This window comes from Hemicordylus capensis, chromosome 3 (assembly GCF_027244095.1).
Source record: "Hemicordylus capensis ecotype Gifberg chromosome 3, rHemCap1.1.pri, whole genome shotgun sequence".
Taxonomy (NCBI): Eukaryota; Metazoa; Chordata; class Lepidosauria; order Squamata; family Cordylidae; genus Hemicordylus; species Hemicordylus capensis.
Genome location: NC_069659.1, coordinates 53,873,963 through 53,893,784, shown reverse-complemented (window position 1 = coordinate 53,893,784; position 19,822 = coordinate 53,873,963). Strand labels below are relative to the sequence as shown.

Here is a 19,822-nt window from a genome sequence, read left to right as displayed (position 1 = left end):
ATATTGCTACTGCCCAATATAGGTGTTTCCCATAGTCTGGGAAACATACCAGCAAGGATTCGAACTGGCAACCTTCTGCTTGTTAGTCAAGCATTTCTGTGCTGCGCCATTAGCTAGGGAAGTGGATGATGATGATGATGATGATTGATTGATTTGATCTGTATACCGCCCTTCCAAAATGGCTCAGGGCAACACCATGTGATCAAATACCAAATATCAGGTATTCAGTTGCTTCGGTACTGAATATTATCTTTTACCTCATAAGAAGCTGCCTTATACTGAGTCAAACCACAGCTCAGTATTGTCTAAAATGCCTGGCAGTGATTCTCCAGGGTTTCATACAGGGTGTCTTTTTCAGCCTTACCTGAAGATACCCAGGATTGAACCTGAGACCTTCTTACAAAGCAAGTGTCCTACCACTGTGCCCCCCCCCCCACATTTTAATGGTACAGCCTCCTGCTCCCCATCGGCAGCATGGAGGCCCTAGGAACTTGAATACTGGAATTCAAGTGCTCCAGCCAGGGTCCTTTGCCAGCAGCCACAGATTATACGTAACTAATTGTAGATGCTAGTAAAAAAAACTATCACAATATGCTACAAGCTTTGAATATGAAACCTATACATTCCCATAGTATTTGGTATAGAGAGAAAAGAGCTGACTCCCTCCTCCCCTTTCTTTTTAAACATTTCATAGGTTTCAACTGAACAACTCGACTCTTCTGCAGACCGTAGCACATTCAATGGACAAATGGATCTTGCCTTAGATATAAAGTTTGCCATGGTTTATATTGGGAAATATAAAGGAACAGCAACAGGTTGCGCCAAAGTAAGTTTGAGGCCAAAATCCAAAGAACCTTAAAACTGTGGTTGTTGTGTATAGCACTATGAGTGTGCATGGCACTTTATGCTGAGTGAGTAAAGGGGGGCTTTGCACTTGTCTTGCTTGAACAAGAGCCCCATCGCTTCTCATTCTGCATGGGAAACTGATGTGAATATGGGCATTGTTCCAAGGGAAAGAGTCAAAGGTTTCACTGGGCTAGCAATGGAAGCCCCTGGAGTTAGCCTAAGCCTTTCAGAAGGCCACCATCCTGGGCATAATTACAAGTCCCTATGTCCTGCTGAGATTAATGAGATTTAGGCACACTTAAGATGCAGGATTGCTCACTAGGATTATAAAATAGCTTGCTTCATTGCACGTCGCTGCTTTAAGAGTAGATCCTGTATTCTTTGTCATTTGGTTTTCTGTATGTAGAACATTCCAGGGCCAGGAAGATAATGGAATGTTTGCTAAAACCATATTACTACTATTATTAAACTAAATAAGATGAGTATTAGAGAGACTAAAGCCTTGTTCAGAAGTTATGTACCTGGATACAGGGCCAGCATGAGAACTGCAGCTAGCCCTGCTTGCCTGCCCTGGTGTGCTCCATGTCCATGCCCCATGCTCTCTCTGTGTAGAATGTTTGCTGGCAGCAGAATATGAAGCAAGTGGGAAGAATTTCTTCCCACAGTCTGGAACTCTGGGCTTCCAGTGAGAAGAAACTCTCTCCAAGTACAGTTGTCCGCAGCTGCAGATAAACTCTGTACTTGTGGAGAGCAGGGGTGTGTGGGCACCAGCACAGGGGGACAGGACTAGCTGGCATGCTCATGCCCCCATATCCAGGTACATAATTTCTGAACAGGACTTAAGTCTTTCTCACCATTTGCTGTACTTTGATTTGTAGAAATAAACTGGAATGAAATTATACAGAAATTCTTGCCTGTGGAGGCACAGTGAACATCATTTTAGTAGTGTTGGCTCCTTTAAACTTCCTTTTGACTTGATGGAGATTTTGGTATTGCAAGCATCTTTGACAGTTAAATGGTGGTTAACACATTTTTGATGTTTAGATGACTGGCTCCTTGATTCTAAGATACAGTGGCCAAGCTCCAAATGGCTACTGCAGGTAGATCCAAGAGCCTGGACAGACCCAAAGGGATTTGTGACAGCAACCCCTCATGCCATATAATAATCTTTTAAAATTTGTTCAGATTTGTTCAGAGTTGGGTTTGGGGTTGTTGTTTTTTGCGGGGGGAGCACGGCAGTTGGGTACTGCTGTTGAATCCTAGCCATTTATTTGAAAATGAGTTAACTGGATGCTTGTAGTTTGAATGGAACATGCTTTGAGCTGAGTGTTCTTAAGATTACATGGCAATTTTGGATCCCAGACCTAGAACATCAAGTCTGAAATCTTTTATTCAAGTGTGAAAGATTTCAAATCTGAAATCTTTTATTGAATACTTAGGCTGCAATCCTGTGTATGCTTTCCTAGGAGTAAACCTCATTGAATGTAGAGGTGGTTATGTTTGAATAAACCTGTTTAGGATTGCACTGTTAATCATTTAATTTAATCATTTAATTGCCTTCAGTTCAGTTTCAAATACATTAATGAAATGTGTTTCTAAACAGTTCTGAATATTAATTTTTGGTTTCTGTTTATTTTTCTTTCAAGTTTACAACCAGGTACATTAAGATCCCATTTGAAGGTAAGAGACCATGTTTTGCTATCCCTATGTTGCTATCCTTATGTTGTTGCATTGCACTTCTCAAGCAGGATTATCGGCAATAGCTTACAAAAGGTTCTCTCCAATACATTTCCATAGCTTAATTACTAGCTGCTAAATTTTTCTCATTAGTTGCTTTCCTGTGGATCACTGACATAAAACAGAGAAGTATTGTGTGATGGTATTTTATATTGGTGGCAGCAGCGGGGCGGCGGGGTGGGCAACTTGGAAACTATTTATTTCTTCACAGTGGTGCTTGCAACTTCAGTTCATGTTTGCAAGCTAGATCAGTTGCTTGTGAATGAAATGTTGGATAGGTTATAAGTATAACAACCTTGAATGACTGACTGATTGTGATAGGCAGAAGGATTTTCATTTATAGTTGAAACCATGGTTTTGAAACTTGCATAGAAATTATTACTTTGAAAATTAGTGATGCGAAGAAGTTGTGGTTGTAGTCTCCATTCAATCTGGTATGTCATCTGCTTTTTTGAAACATTATGTCCTACAGTGGCCCTTAATAAGAGAAAGGAACTGTCTGTGGATTCCATGCACTTAAAAAAGATTGGACTGTGGACAAACTGTAAAGATTCCTTGAGGAGTGACGCTGTCCTTTTTCTTTGGCTGTCAGAGGAACAAACTGAAAATCAGATAGGGACATCTGAATTAGATGAGCAAGGTGCGTGTCCTTAGTGGTTGACTAGAATTTTATTTCTAAGAAATGCATAATTACAATGCATACCTTACTATTCATTTTGACTATGGTTTATTTTAATTTTAATTTGAAAACAATGAAGTGTTAAGAACAACACTTATCATTTATGGTCTTTCAAAATGCTAATGATTGCCCAGTGTAATGTTAAATGCTGCAAATGAATGATCTCATTTGGAAGTAATTTAACTTGTTGATGATTGATTACTTAAATGGAAGGTACAGAGAAACTTATGCTATTATAATGTTTTGTTGAAAATTCACATATGGGTCTCTTTGGAGCACTTAATATGCATCATCTTCTTCTATAACAACCCAGTCACATGTGTACTATTATCCCCATACAGGAGAACCCCGTTATTCATGTGGGTTCTGTTCCATGGGGGAGCCATGGATACTGAATCTGTGAATAATGTGACATTAGAGCAATGGGAATCGGGGGGTTAGATTCCCGGGTGCAGAAAATCAGCTGAAAATCATGGATCTGGATCTGCAAAGTGCCCTATCACACGGAAACCTGGCTGAAAATAGGCCGAAAATTGCAGTTTTTGCCCAGGTTTCAGCCATAAAATAGCACTTAGCACTAGCAATAGCACTTACATTTATATACCGCTCTATAGCCGAAGCTCTCTAAGCGGTTTACAATGATTTAGCATATTGCCCCCAACATTCTGGGTACTCATTTTACCGACCTCGGAAGGATGGAAGGCTGAGTCAACCTTGAGCCCCTGGTCAGGATCGAACTTGTAACCTTCTGGTTACAGGGCGGCAGTTTTACCACTGTGCCACCAGGGGCTCAAAATGGCTCCCAATCACTCTAGAAACCAAAATGGTGGTTGGAAATGATCTCCAAGGTCGTCTCCAGCTATCCCCAATCCATGGATATGAGGGTTTAACCATTGATTAGCCATTCCCCCCCACCTATACCAAGGTCGGCTGCTAATTACCCGACCGCGGATACGTGCATCTGCCAGTGCTGGACCTGTGAATAGTGAGATCCTCCTGTATTTCAAATGGGGGCTTAGGCTGAGAAGAGAGGGTGGCTTGTTTAAGGCTACCTGTTGAGTTTATAGCAGATACAAGATTTATTTATTTGATTGATTGATTGATTTGTATACTGCCCTTCCAAAATGGCTCAGGGCGGTTTACAATTAAAACACACCACTAAAACAGTAAAGAGCTAAAACAAATTAAAAAACAATATAACAATCAACAATTTAAAAACATTTTAAAACAACAATTACAATAATTAAAAAACCCGAAATCGGGTTTTGAATTTTAAAATAAACCAGAAATTAAAACCCCCACAATTTAGGAGTCTGAGAAAGCTTGGGTGAAAAGAAGGGTTTTCAGGTGTCTTTTGAAAATTGCCAGAGATGGTGAGGATCGTGTCTCAGCAGGGAGCACATTCCACAATCTTGGGGCAGTGACCGAGAAGGCCCATCTCTGTGTAGCCACCAAACGAGTTGGCGGTAACTGGAGACGGACCTCCTCAGATGGCCTCAATGGGCAGTGAGGCTCATAACAAAGAAGACGTTCTCTTAGGTACCCAGGGCCTAAGCTGTTTCGGGCTTTGTAAGTTATAACTAGCATTTTGTATTTTGCCCGGAAACCTGTTGGCAGCCAGTGTAACTCCAGTAAAGGAGTAATATGGTCTCTCTGAGATGACCCAGAGACCAACCTGGCTGCCGCATTCTGAACCAACTGAAGTTTCCGGACTATGTACAAAGGCAGCCCCACATAGAGCGCATTACAAAAGTCAAGTCTGGAGGTTACCAGCAGATGTACCATAGTTTTGAGGTCATTGATCCCGAGAAATGGGCGCAGCTGGCATATCAGCCGGAGCTGATAGAAAGCACTCCTGGCCACCGCCTCAACCTAGGAAACCAGGGAGAGGTGTGAATCCAGAAGTACTCCCAGACTGCGAACCTGTTCCTTTTGGGGAAGTGTGACCCCATCTAGAACAGGCAGATCAAAATTGTCTCTAGAGTTCTGACCCCGCACAATAAGTACCTCCGTCTTATCTGGATTCAGCTTCAGTTTATTCTCCCTCATCCAGCCCATTACCTCTTCCAGGCAGGCATTATGCCAGCTCCTGAAGAAGTTGACATGGAGAAGTAGATCTTGGTGTCATCAGCATACTGGTAACACCCAGCTCCAAATCCCCTAATGATCTCTCCCAGCGGTTTCATGTAGATGTTAAAAAGCATTGGAGAAAGTACGGAGCCTTGAGGGACACCATACTTAAGCTGAGATTTTGAAGATCGACACTATCTAGAATCTATCCGAGAGGTAGGAGCGGAACTACTGTAAAGCAGTACCTCCCACCCCCAACACCCTCTGACGTTCCAGAAGTATACTATGGTCAATAGTATTGAAAGCTGCCGAGAGATCCAAAAGGACCAACAGAGTCACACTTCCTCTGTCAATTTCCAATTGGAGATCATCCATCAAGCCGGCCAAGGCAGTCTCCACCCCATAGCCCGCCCGAAAACCAGTTTGAAATGGGTCTAGATAATCAGTTTCCTCCAAGACCGACTGGATCTGAGAGGCCACCACCCTGTCAATTGCCTTGCCCAGCCATGGGAGGTTGGAAACAGGCCTATAATTGCTCAACTCTGAGGGATCTAATGCAGGCTTCTTTAGAAGAGGTCTAATGATTGCCTCCTTAAGACAAGGAGGCATCCTTCCCTCCCTCAGAGAAGCATCTATGATTTCCACCAGGCTGTTTACAACAACCTCCCTGCTAGATTGAACAGGCCATGTTGGACAAGGGTCAAGAGAACAAGTGGTTGGCCTCACCGATCCAAGTAGCTTGTCCACATCCTCAGGAGTCACAAACTGAAACCAATCCAGTCGAATCACATAAGAGGAGCGTTGGGCACCTCCAGCTCAGACATCAAATTAATTGTGGAGTCTCCATCTAGGTCAGCCCGAATCCGAGAGATTTTATCTGCGAAAAACTCTTTAAACACATCACAGTAGGTAACTGATGACTCCAAATTCTGGTTCAAGGGAGGGGGGGCAGATACTAATCCCCTCACAACCCTGAACAACTCTGCTGGACGTGAATTCGCAGAGGCAATACAGGCAGAAAAGAACCGCCTCTTTGCCTCACGTATTGCCTGAGCATAGATCTTTAGATGTGCACTATGTTGCAATCTGTCAGATTCAAGTCGAGGCTTCCTCCACTTGTGCTCCAGTCGCCTACCTTGCCATTTCAGCCCCCGTAGATCTTCCGTATACCAAGGGGCCAATTTTGTAGCGGGTCGGAGGGGACGCTTGGGAGCAATCGTGTCTACTGCCTTGGTGAGCAAGTTGTTCCAATTCTCAACCAGGGCATCCACAGGATCACCAGCAAAGTCAACATTAAATCCCTCCAAGGCTTCTTGGAATCTTAATGGATCCAATAACCTCTTTGGGCGGACCATTTTAATGGGGCCCTCGCCCCTGCCGAGGTGGGAAGTGGTCGTAAGTCCAACCTTAACCAGATGGTGGTCTGTCCATGACAATGGGGAAATCACAGGAGTCCCCACCCACGGAACACCACCCTGTTCAGAGTAAAATACCAAATCAAGCGTGTGACCTGCAATATGCGTCGGTCCAGAGACCACTTGGGATAGGCCCATAGTTGTCATGGCCGCTATGAACTCCTGAGCTGCCCCAGACAAATTGGTCCCGAAACGAACATTGAAGTCCCCCAGCACCAAGAGTCTGGGAGACTCCAACGCGAGTTCCGCAACCAAGTCCGTGAGCTCAGTAAGGGATTCCGCTGGGCAGTGGGGCGATCGGTACACCAACAGAAGAAGATTTGGAGTAGGGACTTCCTGATTTGTAACCACTACACAAGAACCGACAGCTATACATGCCTAAAAACATCCTAGTCACAAGATGAATCAAGGCAACAAGTACATCACACACTTTTTAAATACCCAAATGATGCAGAGTGGATGTTCACATGCTATGAGGTAGCACCTGTCATACTCTTATCAGTTCTAATGTTACATATTTACATAATATGCAGTTCTAATGATGATGCTTATTATGAACTATCAGCTATATACATTTGTGCTAACATAACCTTGGTTCATACAACCAGTGACTGCACTGCAGTAAGATGGTGGAGGTATGGTGCAAGCTTACCATGCAGACAAGACTTCAGTCTGAACCACATCCTCTTTGTACTATAAGTGCTCAGTTGCACAAAAGTGCAAGGAGAGGAGAGCTGGTCTAGGAGAAGAAAGCTGGTCTTGTGGTGGCAAGCATGAATTGTCCTCATTGCTGCTAACTGGGCAAAGAGGCACCTTTTACCATGGTGATTCTCTTTATTTAGCAGGGGGAGAGTAACTGGCCCTGTCCACCCCCAGCACAGTACATCTAGTGACTGTTGCTGGTGTCTTATGTTTCTTTTTAGAATGTGAGCCCTTTGGGGACAGGGAGCCATCTTATTGTTTATTTCTCTTTGTAAACCGCCCTAAGCCATTTTTGGAAGGGCGGTATAGCAATTGAATTAATAATAATAATAATAATAATAATTGCCAAGCAGGGTCTGCCCTGGTTGCATATGAATGGGAGACTACATGTGTCAGCCCTGTAAGATATTCCCCTTAGGAGATGGGGCCACAATGGGGGAAAGCATCTGTGCATGCTTGCATGCATAAGGTTTCCAAGTTTCCTCCCTGGCATCTCCAAGATAGGGCTGAGAGAGAAATTCCTGCCTGCAACCTTGGAGAAGCTGCTGCCAGTCTGTGTAGATGATACTGAGCTAGATGGACCAATGGTCTGACTCAGTATATGGCAGCTTCCTATTTTCTTAAAGAGCTGGTTCACATTATGCTCCTACCTCATTTTTGAGGAGGAGAAATAGCATAAACTTGGCCTCAGTCGTTGTCATCATCATAATCAGGAAATGGCATTCGCTTGCTAAATGCCTGCCTATGGGCAGTAATGGGCTGGATGAAGGATAACAAATTGAAGCTGAATCCAAGCAAGATGGAGGTGCTCATTGTGGGGGATCAGAATTTGAGGGATGAGTTAGATCTTCCTGTGCTGGATGGGGTTACACTCCCCCAGAAGGAACAGGTATGCAGCTTGAGGGTGCTCTTGGATCCAGGCCTCAACCTGGTATCTCATGGGGAGCTTATAGCCAGGAGTGCTTTCTATCAGCTTTGGCTGATTCGATAGCTGCATCCATTTCCATTACACCTTCCCGCATGACAGTGAGAACCCCAATATTAAGGAGGTGCTCATTGTAGGGGTTCAGAATCTGAGGGATGAGTTAGATCTCCCTGTGCTGGATGGGGTTATACCCCCTGCTGGAAGGAGCAGGTATGGCGCTTGGGAGTACTCCTGGACCCAGGCCTCACCCTGGTATCTCAGGTGGAGGCTATGGCAAGGAGTGCTTTCTATCAGCTTCGGCTGATTCGATAGCTGTGTCAATTCCTTGAAGAGGACAACCTCAAAACAGTGGAGTACCAGCTGGTACACCTCCAGGCTTGACTACTGCAATGTGCTCTACGTGGGGCTGCCTTTGTACGTAGTTCGGAAACTTCAGTAAGTTCAAAATGCAGCAGCTAGACTAGTCTCTGAGATAACCCGGAGAGAGACCATATTATGCCTGTTTTAAAACAGTTGCACTGGCTGCCAATATGTTTCAGGGCAAAATACACAGTGCTAATTATTGCCTTTAAACCCCTGAACAGCTTGGGTCTGGGCTACCTTAGAGAGTGCATCGCACATTGAGGTCATCTGAAGAGGTCTGTCTCCAGTTACCACCGGTACATCTGGAGGCGACTTGGAACCGGGCCTTTTCTGTAGCTGCTCCTGGCCTATGGAATTCATTCCCAGCAGATAGCCACCGTTTAGGTTCACTGTCGGCCTTTAAGAGAACCCTAAAAACTTACATAGGAAGCTGCCATATACTGAGTCATACCATTAGTCTATCTAGCTCAGTATTGTCTACACAGACTGGCAGTGGCTTCTCCAAGGTTGCAGGCAGGAATCTCCCTTAGCCTGATTGATTTGATTTGATTTGATTTGATTTGTATACTGCCCTTCCAAAATGGCTCAGGGCGGTTTACAATTAAAACAAACCACTAACAATAAAGAGCTAAAACAAATTAAAAACAATATAACAACAATTAACAATTTAAAAACATTTTAAAACAACAATTAAACAACTACAGTGATTAAAAGCCCCAAAATCGGGTTAGAATATTCAAACAGATTTAAAAACCCTTGAAAAACAGGCCAGACAAATACGTTTTAAGGGCTTCCTGAGGTCTAATAGAGAATTCTATCTTGGAGAAGCCAGGGAGAGAACTTGAAACCTTCTGCTCTTCCCAGAGCGTCTCCATCCCCTGAGGGGAATGTCTTGCAGCAGTGCTCACATGTGGTCTCCCATTCAAATGCAACTAGGGCAGACCCTGCTTAGCTAATGGGACAAGTCATGCTTGCTACCACAAGACCAGCTCTCCTCTCCTAGACCAGCAATCCTCTCCTACTTGTTTGGCCTGGCCTTCCAAGGTTTTTAAATTGTTTTTTTAAGTATTTAAATTGGTTTTAAATGACTTTGAATTGTTTTTCAATTGTTGTTATATTGTTTTGAGCACTGTGTTTTAAATGGGGTGTGTTTTAACGTCTTTTAAAACTTCTTATACACTGCCCAGAGCCTTTGAATGGGGCAGTTTATAAATGTAGATGATGATGATGATGATGATAATACAATTGGGCATTCACATGGAAGCCATCTGATGTACAGGGGAGGAGCTTCTTTTATCACACCATTGCAATACACCTTCAGCTGAATAGTGTACAAGTGCATAAATTACTGTGTGGTGGTAGGAGTGCTCCCAGGATGATGCTCACTGGAACGTCCTGGATTCTATTCTGGTATGAGAGTCATTTGTGACCCATCCAAAATGCCTGTTTATTGATGTGATGCATCTTTGGGGTGGGCTGTTGTTTAGACATTAATATGATTGAGTCTTGCAATTATAGCTGACATTCAGACAACCCTGGAAGATATGTGTACACCAAACCTGTTGATATAAGAATGGTACATCTGTACTTTCAGAAGGTATGGGAGGTACAATATTGTATACCAAATAGTGTACATGCTGTGCAGTTGTCTTACTTGGATGAAGAACTACTGCCTAGATTTTTAAAAAAGATTTTTAGTTTAGTGTTTCAACAGAAGTTAACATTTTTATTTTAAAGAGACATTACAGTTAGTCTTTTGTCTGCTCTTTCTTCCTAAGCAATTTGTGCAATTAAATTTCATAATAGGAGATGAATTATTATAATAATGGCAGTTCTTCTTTATTTCTAATAAATCGCGGCTAACATATTGCCTTTTTTCTTATCACAGAATTCATCTTTATTAAGCTGTCTCAGCTGCTCACAGAAGAGGAGCAGGCAACGTTAAACAAGATAATCATGGAAGTAAGCAAGAAGAATGCCACTCCAGATCTCACTGACTTCTTACCTTGGGAACAAGCTGTTCATTTGCTTAAAGAGCTATCATCTAATGAAAGCTCTTTCATGGACGACTGTTTTGCCTCATTTCAGCAGCAGTTGCAAAAGGGCAGCACTTCTGTCTTGGTGGAGCGACCATCTCAGGTAAATGAGTTTGTTCTTAAATGGATCATTGAAGTAACTTGAGTTAGGAAAGAAAGCAGCTGAGGAAATACAGTCTGCATCTGTAGCTCCGAATATCGTAAGTTCCATTAATATGTTGTCCAGAATGTGACTGCATTCTGGTTCCGTGAAGAGTCTTGGGGCATTATAGGGCTAGTCCCTGGATCTGGAAATAGTTTAAAGAAACAGCCTTAAACAAGCTGTTATTATTAGATCATATAATAATCTGCCTCCAGGGAATCCACCACCTCAAAATGAGTTAAACATCCTTAGTGGTACACTGCTTCAGCCAGTACCATTATCTGTAATCAGCAGTGCTGCCTTCTTGCTGCAAACCAGCTCTTGTTTTTGGGATGAGAAGATGGGGGGGGGTGTGGATTGTTCATTGTGTTGGATCCCTAAGTTGACCACTGCAGTAGCAAACAAGGTTGCTCAGCAAGGCAACAAGGCAGGGGTGAAACAAAATGTAACATAGTATAGTGCTCCTGTGTTGTTTTTCAGATTTTTCATTGACTGGCCATAAAAGATATTTCTGAGAGAGAAATGTATATAGTAAAAGTATTATTGCAGTTAGAGGATTTGGTTAGTGCTTTAACGGCATATTCCAGTCAGTAAGATTCAGACACTCGCTTATTTTGAATGTGATCCTGGGTGCTAGGAAATCCCAGTTATGCTTTCACCTCTAACATGGGCTCTTCTATCCCCAGGCATATCTCTTAAGAGCAGGTTTTCAGCCTGTGCCAAGTACCCTCAGCTTCTATACAAGCTGTTTGGGGTCCAAACACTGGCGTCAGTTCATCCCTGCCCACCTCTGTTCCAATTTCTGTAAATTGATGATGATTACCATCTACATTGTGTGGCTTTTCAAGGCATCAAACTTTATAAAACATTTCCAAGAGGAGGTGCCATGTAAAGGCAAGAAACAATCCATATGGCTTTATATCGTTATGTACAAATTTAGTTTGACTGGAATAAGCTCATAGGTGATCACTAATTGCTTTGTAAAGCACCATTAGTTTGCAACCTGTTCCTCGTATTTTTCTCTCTCCTAAAACTGTCTTAGTGGTTATAACACTATATACAGTAGATTCTTACTCTTATAATTATTCTGTATGGAAAATACTTTCATAGAAGTAAGGAGACTGCTTAGAGGTGCCAAGTAAGAATGTCCTTTTTGTGTTAGGCACTGCTGATATACACAGTAAGAAGCCATCTTTTTTCTAATGAGCTTTCTGTTCTAATTTGACAAGGCAGGAAACGTGGGAGGGAAATTGGTACAAGGAAAATTTAAATGATCTGTTTGGGGTCTAAAGGCAGGTGGGTAGCAGAACTGATTCTGCCATGTATCTTGCAGTTCAAATGATAGATTTATTGAGGGACACAAAATGTCCTGAAATTTATGAAAAATTGTGGGGTTGTATCCCAAGTTACTATATTATAAATGGAAGAAGCTCCATTCGCATAAAGGAAAAGAGGGGTGATTTTCACCTCTCCCTCCCCCACCACTAATCTGCTTCTTTAGTGCAGGTGGCATGCAGCTGGGGGTGGGTGGGGGCCTGTAGCAGGAAGTGGGACTTGATGAGAAAAAGCTCTGTTTGTATTACAATAGCTTAGGATACAATCCATTATATGCTATTTCTCAAGACCAGCTCTCAAACTTTCCTACGGAATATCTTCTATATCCGTATCTTCTTTTCCTAACATCTTCTGTGTAAATTGTTCTGTTAACATAGAACCAAGCAGATTATTTTGTTTTTCTTTCTGACAGGAATCAAAATCAAGCATCACCAAACATAATTATGCCCTGCTACTGAGGCAAAATAGTGGTCAATATTCCTTTTCTATCTCCTCTGCACAAAGGAATGAATGGAAAGACATCCGAGATATTGGACCTGTTCGGAAGTATGTATAGTTAAGTGATCGTTAGAATGTGCAGAAAAAGATTATATTAGACATCAGTTGGCTTAATTAATTGCTGCAAATTATGTTATCATCCTTCAGTGCAAGATGATATATTAATGTAAAGTCCTTGGTAAAAATAATGTGGTGTTTCATTCATTTTGTCTGACGTGGTCTTCACACTATGTTTTGGAAATCCAAGTAGATTGCTTTATTGATACAAAGACGGTTTCAGCTGAAATTGGGTCAGAGATAGCTCATGCAGGTCACAGACCTGACCAGATACAAATACTTCTTGCAAAGCTCAGAACACAATCTTATATTGTCAAAAGTGGAAATTACATCATTTGCTTCAAGTTGCTTAAACATTTCAAGGATGGTTACCCATGTATATTAAACAAGGAAGTTACATCAAGAGATCATCGCAACTCTGCATGATAGAATGCTTCAGCAATATGCAAACTGTCTGCTAAAGCATTATTCAGATCTCTAGGGCCCTTTCCCTGCGCTCTATTTCAAGCCAAACCCCAAGTTCGCCATTTCCTGCCTACAGTGTTAATCCTCTCTAATAAAACGCTTGGTGTCCGTCCGTGGACGGACACCAAGCGTGCGTTCGTGCCTTGACTGTTTTGAGCATGCGCGGAGCGCATGCTCAGAACAGTCCAAGAGAGACACGACCGCCAGCACCCGGCGGCCATGTTGAGCGGCCACAAACGGCCGCCCCGAAGAAGCTGGGACTGCGGAGGAGGGAGAGACTGGCTGAGGCGGCGGCAGAGCCGCCGCCTCGGCCATTAGCGGCAGCAAAGGACCGAGCGCCAGGAGCCGCCAAACATCTTGGGTGGCCAGAAAAAGCCGCCCCAGGAAGACAGGAATGGGCCCGGGCAGCGGAGGGCCCGGCCGGAGCCGCGGGCCGCGGCGGGTGGCGGGCCCGCCGGAGCCCTGTGTGGCCGGCCCGGCCGGAGACGCGGGCCGTGGTGGGTGGCGGGAGGGGGAATGGCGGCGGGGGTCCAGACCGGCCCAGGGAGACGAAAATGCTGCTGCTGCCGAAGTCCCACCCTCCCTCCCTCCCTCCCAACTTCCGAAACCACCTTACCCCGGCCCGTGACAGTTGAGGAAAGGAAGATCTCAATTGAAGAGGGAAAGGGGAGCTCGCAAGCAGTGCTCCTCCCTCTACAAAGGCTCTGCCCCAACTGGCGCTTTAGGTGGAAAGGACGCAAGAGGCGTCCTTTCCGCCCCAAGCGCCAGTTCGGAAAGAGGCTTTGCAGAGGGAGGAGCACTGCTTGCGAGCTCCTCTTTCCCTCTTCAATTGAGCTCTTCCTTTCCTCAACTGTTACGGGCCGGGGTAAGGTGGTTTCGGAAGTTGGGAGGGAGGGAGGGTGGGACTTTGGCGGCAACGACGGCGGCAGTACTTAAAATAAAAAAAAGGGGGGGAGAGGAAAAGGCTAGCGCCCGTTATTATAACGGGCTTCAAAATACTAGTAATAATAATAAGTGTTAATAATAATAAGTTAATGTCCATTAACTTGTTCTATATCAAAAAGTAACACACTTTAACCCCAGCTGGGGGTAAATAAATTTTATATTCTGCTTTTCCACATTGCAAAGCAGCTTAGAACATAAAACTCTCAAAATTATGTAGGCCTAACTTGTAAGCTCAGTTGGGTTACAAAGTGGCTTAAAAACAAACAGAAATGAATAATAAAAAACTAAAACCTAAATTACAATCTACAGTTCCCACAGCTTGAATTGAAACTCTCTCCAAAGGTCTGACGAAATAAACATTATTTGTTTTCTCAAGGTCTAAAGGGAGCTAGCCCACAGGCCTCAAGAGCAGTACATTCCAAGATAGGTTGTCACGACCAAAATGGTCTTATTCCTTATATTTAACCTTACTTTTTAAAAAGAGGATACCTAAAGCAGGCTTCCATCCAACCATCCAAATTATCTTAATTGGCTGATTCACTCCATCAAATCTCACAGTGGAAACCCCATAGGTAATAAATAACTTTCTATAAATACAGGAGAACCCTGTTATTTGCAGGGGTTCTGTTCTGGGGGTGGGGTGGGCAGATAGCAAATCCGCAAATAATGTGGCATTAAAGCTATGGAAATCGGTGGGGGGGTTAGGTTCCCGGTCTGTCCCAAATCACACCCAAAATGGCAAAACAGGCCAAATAAAGTGCGTTGCCGTGGTCCACTGCCCTTAACTTGTCCATGGATGCGCCCCCCCAATGAAAAAAGTGGCCAAAAATTGCATTTTTTGTGTTGTTTTTCCTTCAAATGAGCCATAAAATGGCTCTTATGCACAAAATGGCGGCGAGAAAGGACATCAGCAGTTATTTCCAGCTCCCTCCAATCCACACATACACAGATTTAACCTTTTTTTTTGCCATTTTAAGATCACATATACCAAGGTCGAGTGTCTAATACCCGACCATGGATACACAAATCCACGAGTGCTGGACCCACGATTAATGAGGTCATCCTGTATCTCCAAACATGACCTACAATTTAGCCTGCCCCCTGCCTGTATTAATAGAGTTGCAGCCTGGGCCAGGCCTCCCAGATTTCAAGGCCCCAATAAAGTCCGCCCTTTTCAGGGTCTGAGACTGTTCCACACCTCCTCTCAATAAGTGTAACTTCATCAGATTCATTACTTCTTATTTAATTCTAAGAAGCTTTTAAATGTTACTTTTGCTTTTCAGCTTGATCGTTTATCCTCCCCCACCTGCAAAAGGGGGACTGGGTGTCACAAGAGAGGATTTGGAGTGTTTAGAGCATGAACAATTCCTCAATGATGTGATCATTGACTTTTATCTTAAGTAAGTAATAAAAGGATATAGTAAGTTCCATTCTGGTTGTTCAGAATTAATTTTGCTTGAGGAGGTTAATGTGGGATTTAGGTAAGAAAGTGTTAATAATCATTTCCAACCTGGAAATTATTTTTCCTCATTTGGAAGTATTTTATTTTTATATTTGTATCCCACTGTTTCTCCAAGGAGCCCAGAGTGAGGTAGGTTAAGCTGAGAGATAAGCAACTGGCCCAGAGTCACCCAGTGAATTTCATGGCTGAGTGGGAATTTGAACTTGGATCTCGCCGGTCGCAGTGCAACACTTTAACCACTACACCAATTACAAGAGGGATTATTTAAAATAGTCAACAGTTTGTTTCAGAATGCCAATGTGTTTGTTTTTCAACACAAATAAATCGAACAAATAAATAACACTATTCGTTTTGTAAAAGAAATTACAGGCTTGTAAATAGTCAATCACCTGATTGTCACTAGCAAGAAAGGATTCTCTCCAAGCAACCAGAAAGAAATGCTTTATTAAAGTTGGCTCTTTTAAAAATTGTCTTTAATAAATATTGTGTTCTTATTTACAAGGGTGGATGAATCATTAATCTTGCAAAGTTAACAATTTTAAATATGAATGATTTGATTATTAAGAACAATTGTTCATCTTTCAGAGGAACTGTACAGTTAACGATGTGTGGTGTTTAGCTACTGTGGCTTTCTTGTGGATACAGCCAGAGAGAGGAAGCTCTATCCTAGTTGGCTTCTCGGGTTACTAAATGTTTTGGAGGGAAACTGTGTTGTGTTTTTTAAAAAAGGTTTTCTCCATAAATGTGAAGGTTAAAAAATGTAAAGGTCATAACTTGAGTATTCCGGAAGAGTAAAATTGCAAATTAGGGATCAACAACTTGAAGTTCCAGGGCCAAATGGAGCCCCTACTCTACCCCAGTTGCCAGCCCAGATGCTAGAGAGGCATGTGGAGGAAGCAGTGGCTATGGCAAAAGGACGTGTGAGGGTGGGTCTGGCCCACCACCTTCCATCATCTCCTCAACTTAAAATGACTTGCTGTCCAAACCTGTAGATAATTGAACAGATTCTAATAATTAATTAATTAAATTTATTTATTAATACTAATTATTTTTATTTTATTTTCCTGACTCATTTTGAGTGCAGAGACTCTTTGGGCTGGTGCCCACATGACACTGCATGTTAACCAAGGATAAGGGACCAGGATAGAGGCACTGGGTGGTGTGCTCTTTCCCCCAGCTCCTCCGCTCTTCAGCCAAGTTCACCGTGCACTAACCACTTAGCCACATTCCTCCTCTCTGCTTGTCTGCAGCTTGACAAGGAGAGGAGAGAAGAAACCCCTTACAGTTTCAGCTAAATAGCAGAAACGTCCCCACAGATCGAGCTGATTTCCTGGATGGAACTAAGGGTGTGTCATGACGGATGTAGTTGACACGAACTGCTTGGCAAGAGTTTGTTGCCTTTCTTACTCAGCAGCCAGTGGCATACAGCTGTTCATCCTGTTGTTGCATATCCATGAATAGAAAAGACATTCCACACAAGAAATAAAATGTGTGTGCATATTTTGCCTCTTTGGTAGGTATCTGTGGTTGGAGAGAGCCCCCAAACCTCTTGCTGACCGGTCGCACATATTTAGCAGTTTCTTCTATAAATGCCTGACTAGGACAGAAAAGAACTCTGAAGAAAACCCAAACCTTTCGTAAGTTATCTTTTAAATGCACTAAGATTATCTGTATTTAAAATGACTGAAATAACTGAAGTGAATAACTCCTAATCTGGTGATCTGGACAGTGACTGAAAGAACTGAGGGAAATGGTGGTGAACTATGCAGTGCTCCCAGCTCAGCAGACATTTCCATGGAATTCTTCTGAAGCTACTAGTGGCTTTGCACATCATGAGGAAGACTAGATATAAGACCTCTTATAGTGCAGTATGAATTTTTATTTGGAATTGAGCCCTGCTGTGTCCAGTGGACCTTCCTCCTAGCATATACCTAGAAGTGTCAAGGGGAATCAGAAAACCTGCCAGGGAGGCAGTTGGACCCTTAGATGATGCGGGTGTGAAAGGGATTATTAAGGAGGATAAGGAGATTGCAGAGAAGCTGAATGTGTTCTTTGCATCTGTCTTCATGGCAGAGGATACCCACCATATACCCTCTCCAGAATTGAGTTTTTCAGGTTTAGCAGCAACTGGGGCAATTTGAGATAACAAGGGAAGATGTTCTAAACTGTCTTGAAAAACTAAAATTAACAAATCGCCAAGGTCAGATGACATCCACCCAAGAGTTCTGAAGGAACTCAAATGTGAAATTGCCCATCTCCTAGCAAAAATATATAACTTGTCCCTACAACCAGGCTCTGTACCAGAGGACTGGATAGTAGCCTATGTGACTCAAATTTTCAAAAATGGATCCAAGGTGGATCTGGGAAATTACAGGCTGGTCAGCTTAACTTCAGTGCTGGGTAAATTGATGGAAGATGCATACTTAAGGATAAAATTGTAAGCATATAGAAGAAAAGGCTTTGTTGAAGGAGAACCAGCATGCCTTCTGCAAAGGAAAGTTTTGCCTCACTAACAGTGTTCTCTCTTAATTTTTTTTCATCTGTGTGCAGAATGAGTTTTGTTCTGGGCAGAAGGATCAAGGCAGTGTGCACGCTCTTGGATTCAGAGTGGGCCTTTCCTGAGCAGGATCTAAAATTAACTGAGCAGACATCAAAAAACGTGTGAGCGTGCGCACACGCACGTGCCTTAGATGGAACACTGCTCATTAATCTTTTGGAGTTCTTTGGGATTGTCAACGGGCATGTGGATAAAGTTGATCCAGTTGACATAGTATACTTGGGCTTCCAAAAAGCTTTCGATAAAGTTCCCCACCAAAAGCTCTTGAGTAAACTTAGCAGTTACAGAATAAGGGGACAGGTTCATGTGTGGATCAGTAACTGGTTGAAGGACAGGAAACATAGAGTAGGAATAAATGGACAGTTTTCACAATGGAGGTAGGTAGGAAGTGGGGTCTCCCAGGGATCGGTACTGGGACCAGTGCTCTTTAACTTGTTCATAAATGATCTAGAAGTTGGGGTGACCAGCGAAGTGGCCAAATAGGCAGATGACATTAAACTATTTAGGGTAGTGAAATCCACAACAGTTTGTGAGGAGCTCCAAAAAGATCTCTCCAAACTGCGTGAGTGGGCGACAAAATGGCAAATACAGTTGAGTGTAAGCAAGTGAAAAGTGATGCACATTGGGGCAAAATACACCAACTTCACATATATGCTGATGGGATCTGAGCTGTCAGTGAATGACCAGGAGAGAGATCTTGGGGTTGTGGTGGACAGCTCATTGAAAGTGTCACCTCAGTATGCAGCAGCTGTGAAAAAAGCTAATTCCATGCTAGGAATCATTAGGAAGGGGTTTGAAAATAAAAATGTTAATGTTATAATGCCCTTATACAAATCTATGGTGCGGCCACATCTGGAGTACTGCGTACAGCTTTGGTCACTGTATCTTAAGAAGGTTATTGTAGAACTGGAAAAGGTGCAGAAGAGGGCAACAAAAATGATGAGGGGTCTGGAGCACCTTCCTTATGAGGCTAGGCTACAGCATCTGGGGCTCTTTACCTTGGAAAAGAGGCGACTAAGGGGAGACATGATCGAGGTGTATACAATTATGCATGGAGTGGAGAGGGTGGACAGAGAGAAATTTTTCTCCCTTTCTCACAACACTAGAACCAGGGGTCACCCCATGAAACTGAAGGTTGGGAAATTTAGGACCAACAAGAAGAAATACTTTTTCACACAGCACATAATTAATCTATGGAATTCTTTGCCATGGGATGTGGTGATGGCCAGCAGCTTGGATGGCTTTGAAATGGGCATAGACAGATTCATGGTGGACAGGTCTATCAATGGCTCCTAGTCTGGTGGCTGTGGGCCATCTCCAGCCTCAGAGGCACGATGCCTCTTAATACCAGTTGATACCAGGGGAGCAACAGCAGGAGAGAGGGCATACACATTCCTCTTGCCTATGGACTCCTCAGAGGCATCTGGTGGGCCACTGTGTGAAACAGGATGCTGGACTAGATGGGCCTTGTGCCTGATCCAGCAGGGCTGTTCTTATGTTCTTATAAGTGTACTTAGGGTTGTAGCCCTAGTTCGTTCAAACCAATTCTGGATATATTTTAATGGAAAAGATATTTTAAAATATATAT

General features: G+C 43.1%; 1 protein-coding gene across 5 annotated transcripts in view; it reads left to right on the top strand.

Annotated features, from left to right (window-relative positions):
* Nucleotides 1–19,822, top strand: part of SENP7 (SUMO specific peptidase 7) — a 75,136-nt gene that overhangs the window by 33,934 nt on the left and 21,380 nt on the right. For all 5 annotated transcript variants that reach the window (XM_053306240.1, XM_053306241.1, XM_053306239.1 and 2 more), the window contains 7 exons: nt 695–826; nt 2,493–2,526; nt 3,056–3,223; nt 10,626–10,876; nt 12,663–12,796; nt 15,499–15,615; nt 17,195–17,314. In XM_053306240.1, the coding sequence (XP_053162215.1) occupies nt 695–826; nt 2,493–2,526; nt 3,056–3,223; nt 10,626–10,876; nt 12,663–12,796; nt 15,499–15,615; nt 17,195–17,314 (956 nt within the window). The remainder of the gene's footprint in view (nt 1–694; nt 827–2,492; nt 2,527–3,055; nt 3,224–10,625; nt 10,877–12,662; nt 12,797–15,498; nt 15,616–17,194; nt 17,315–19,822) is intronic.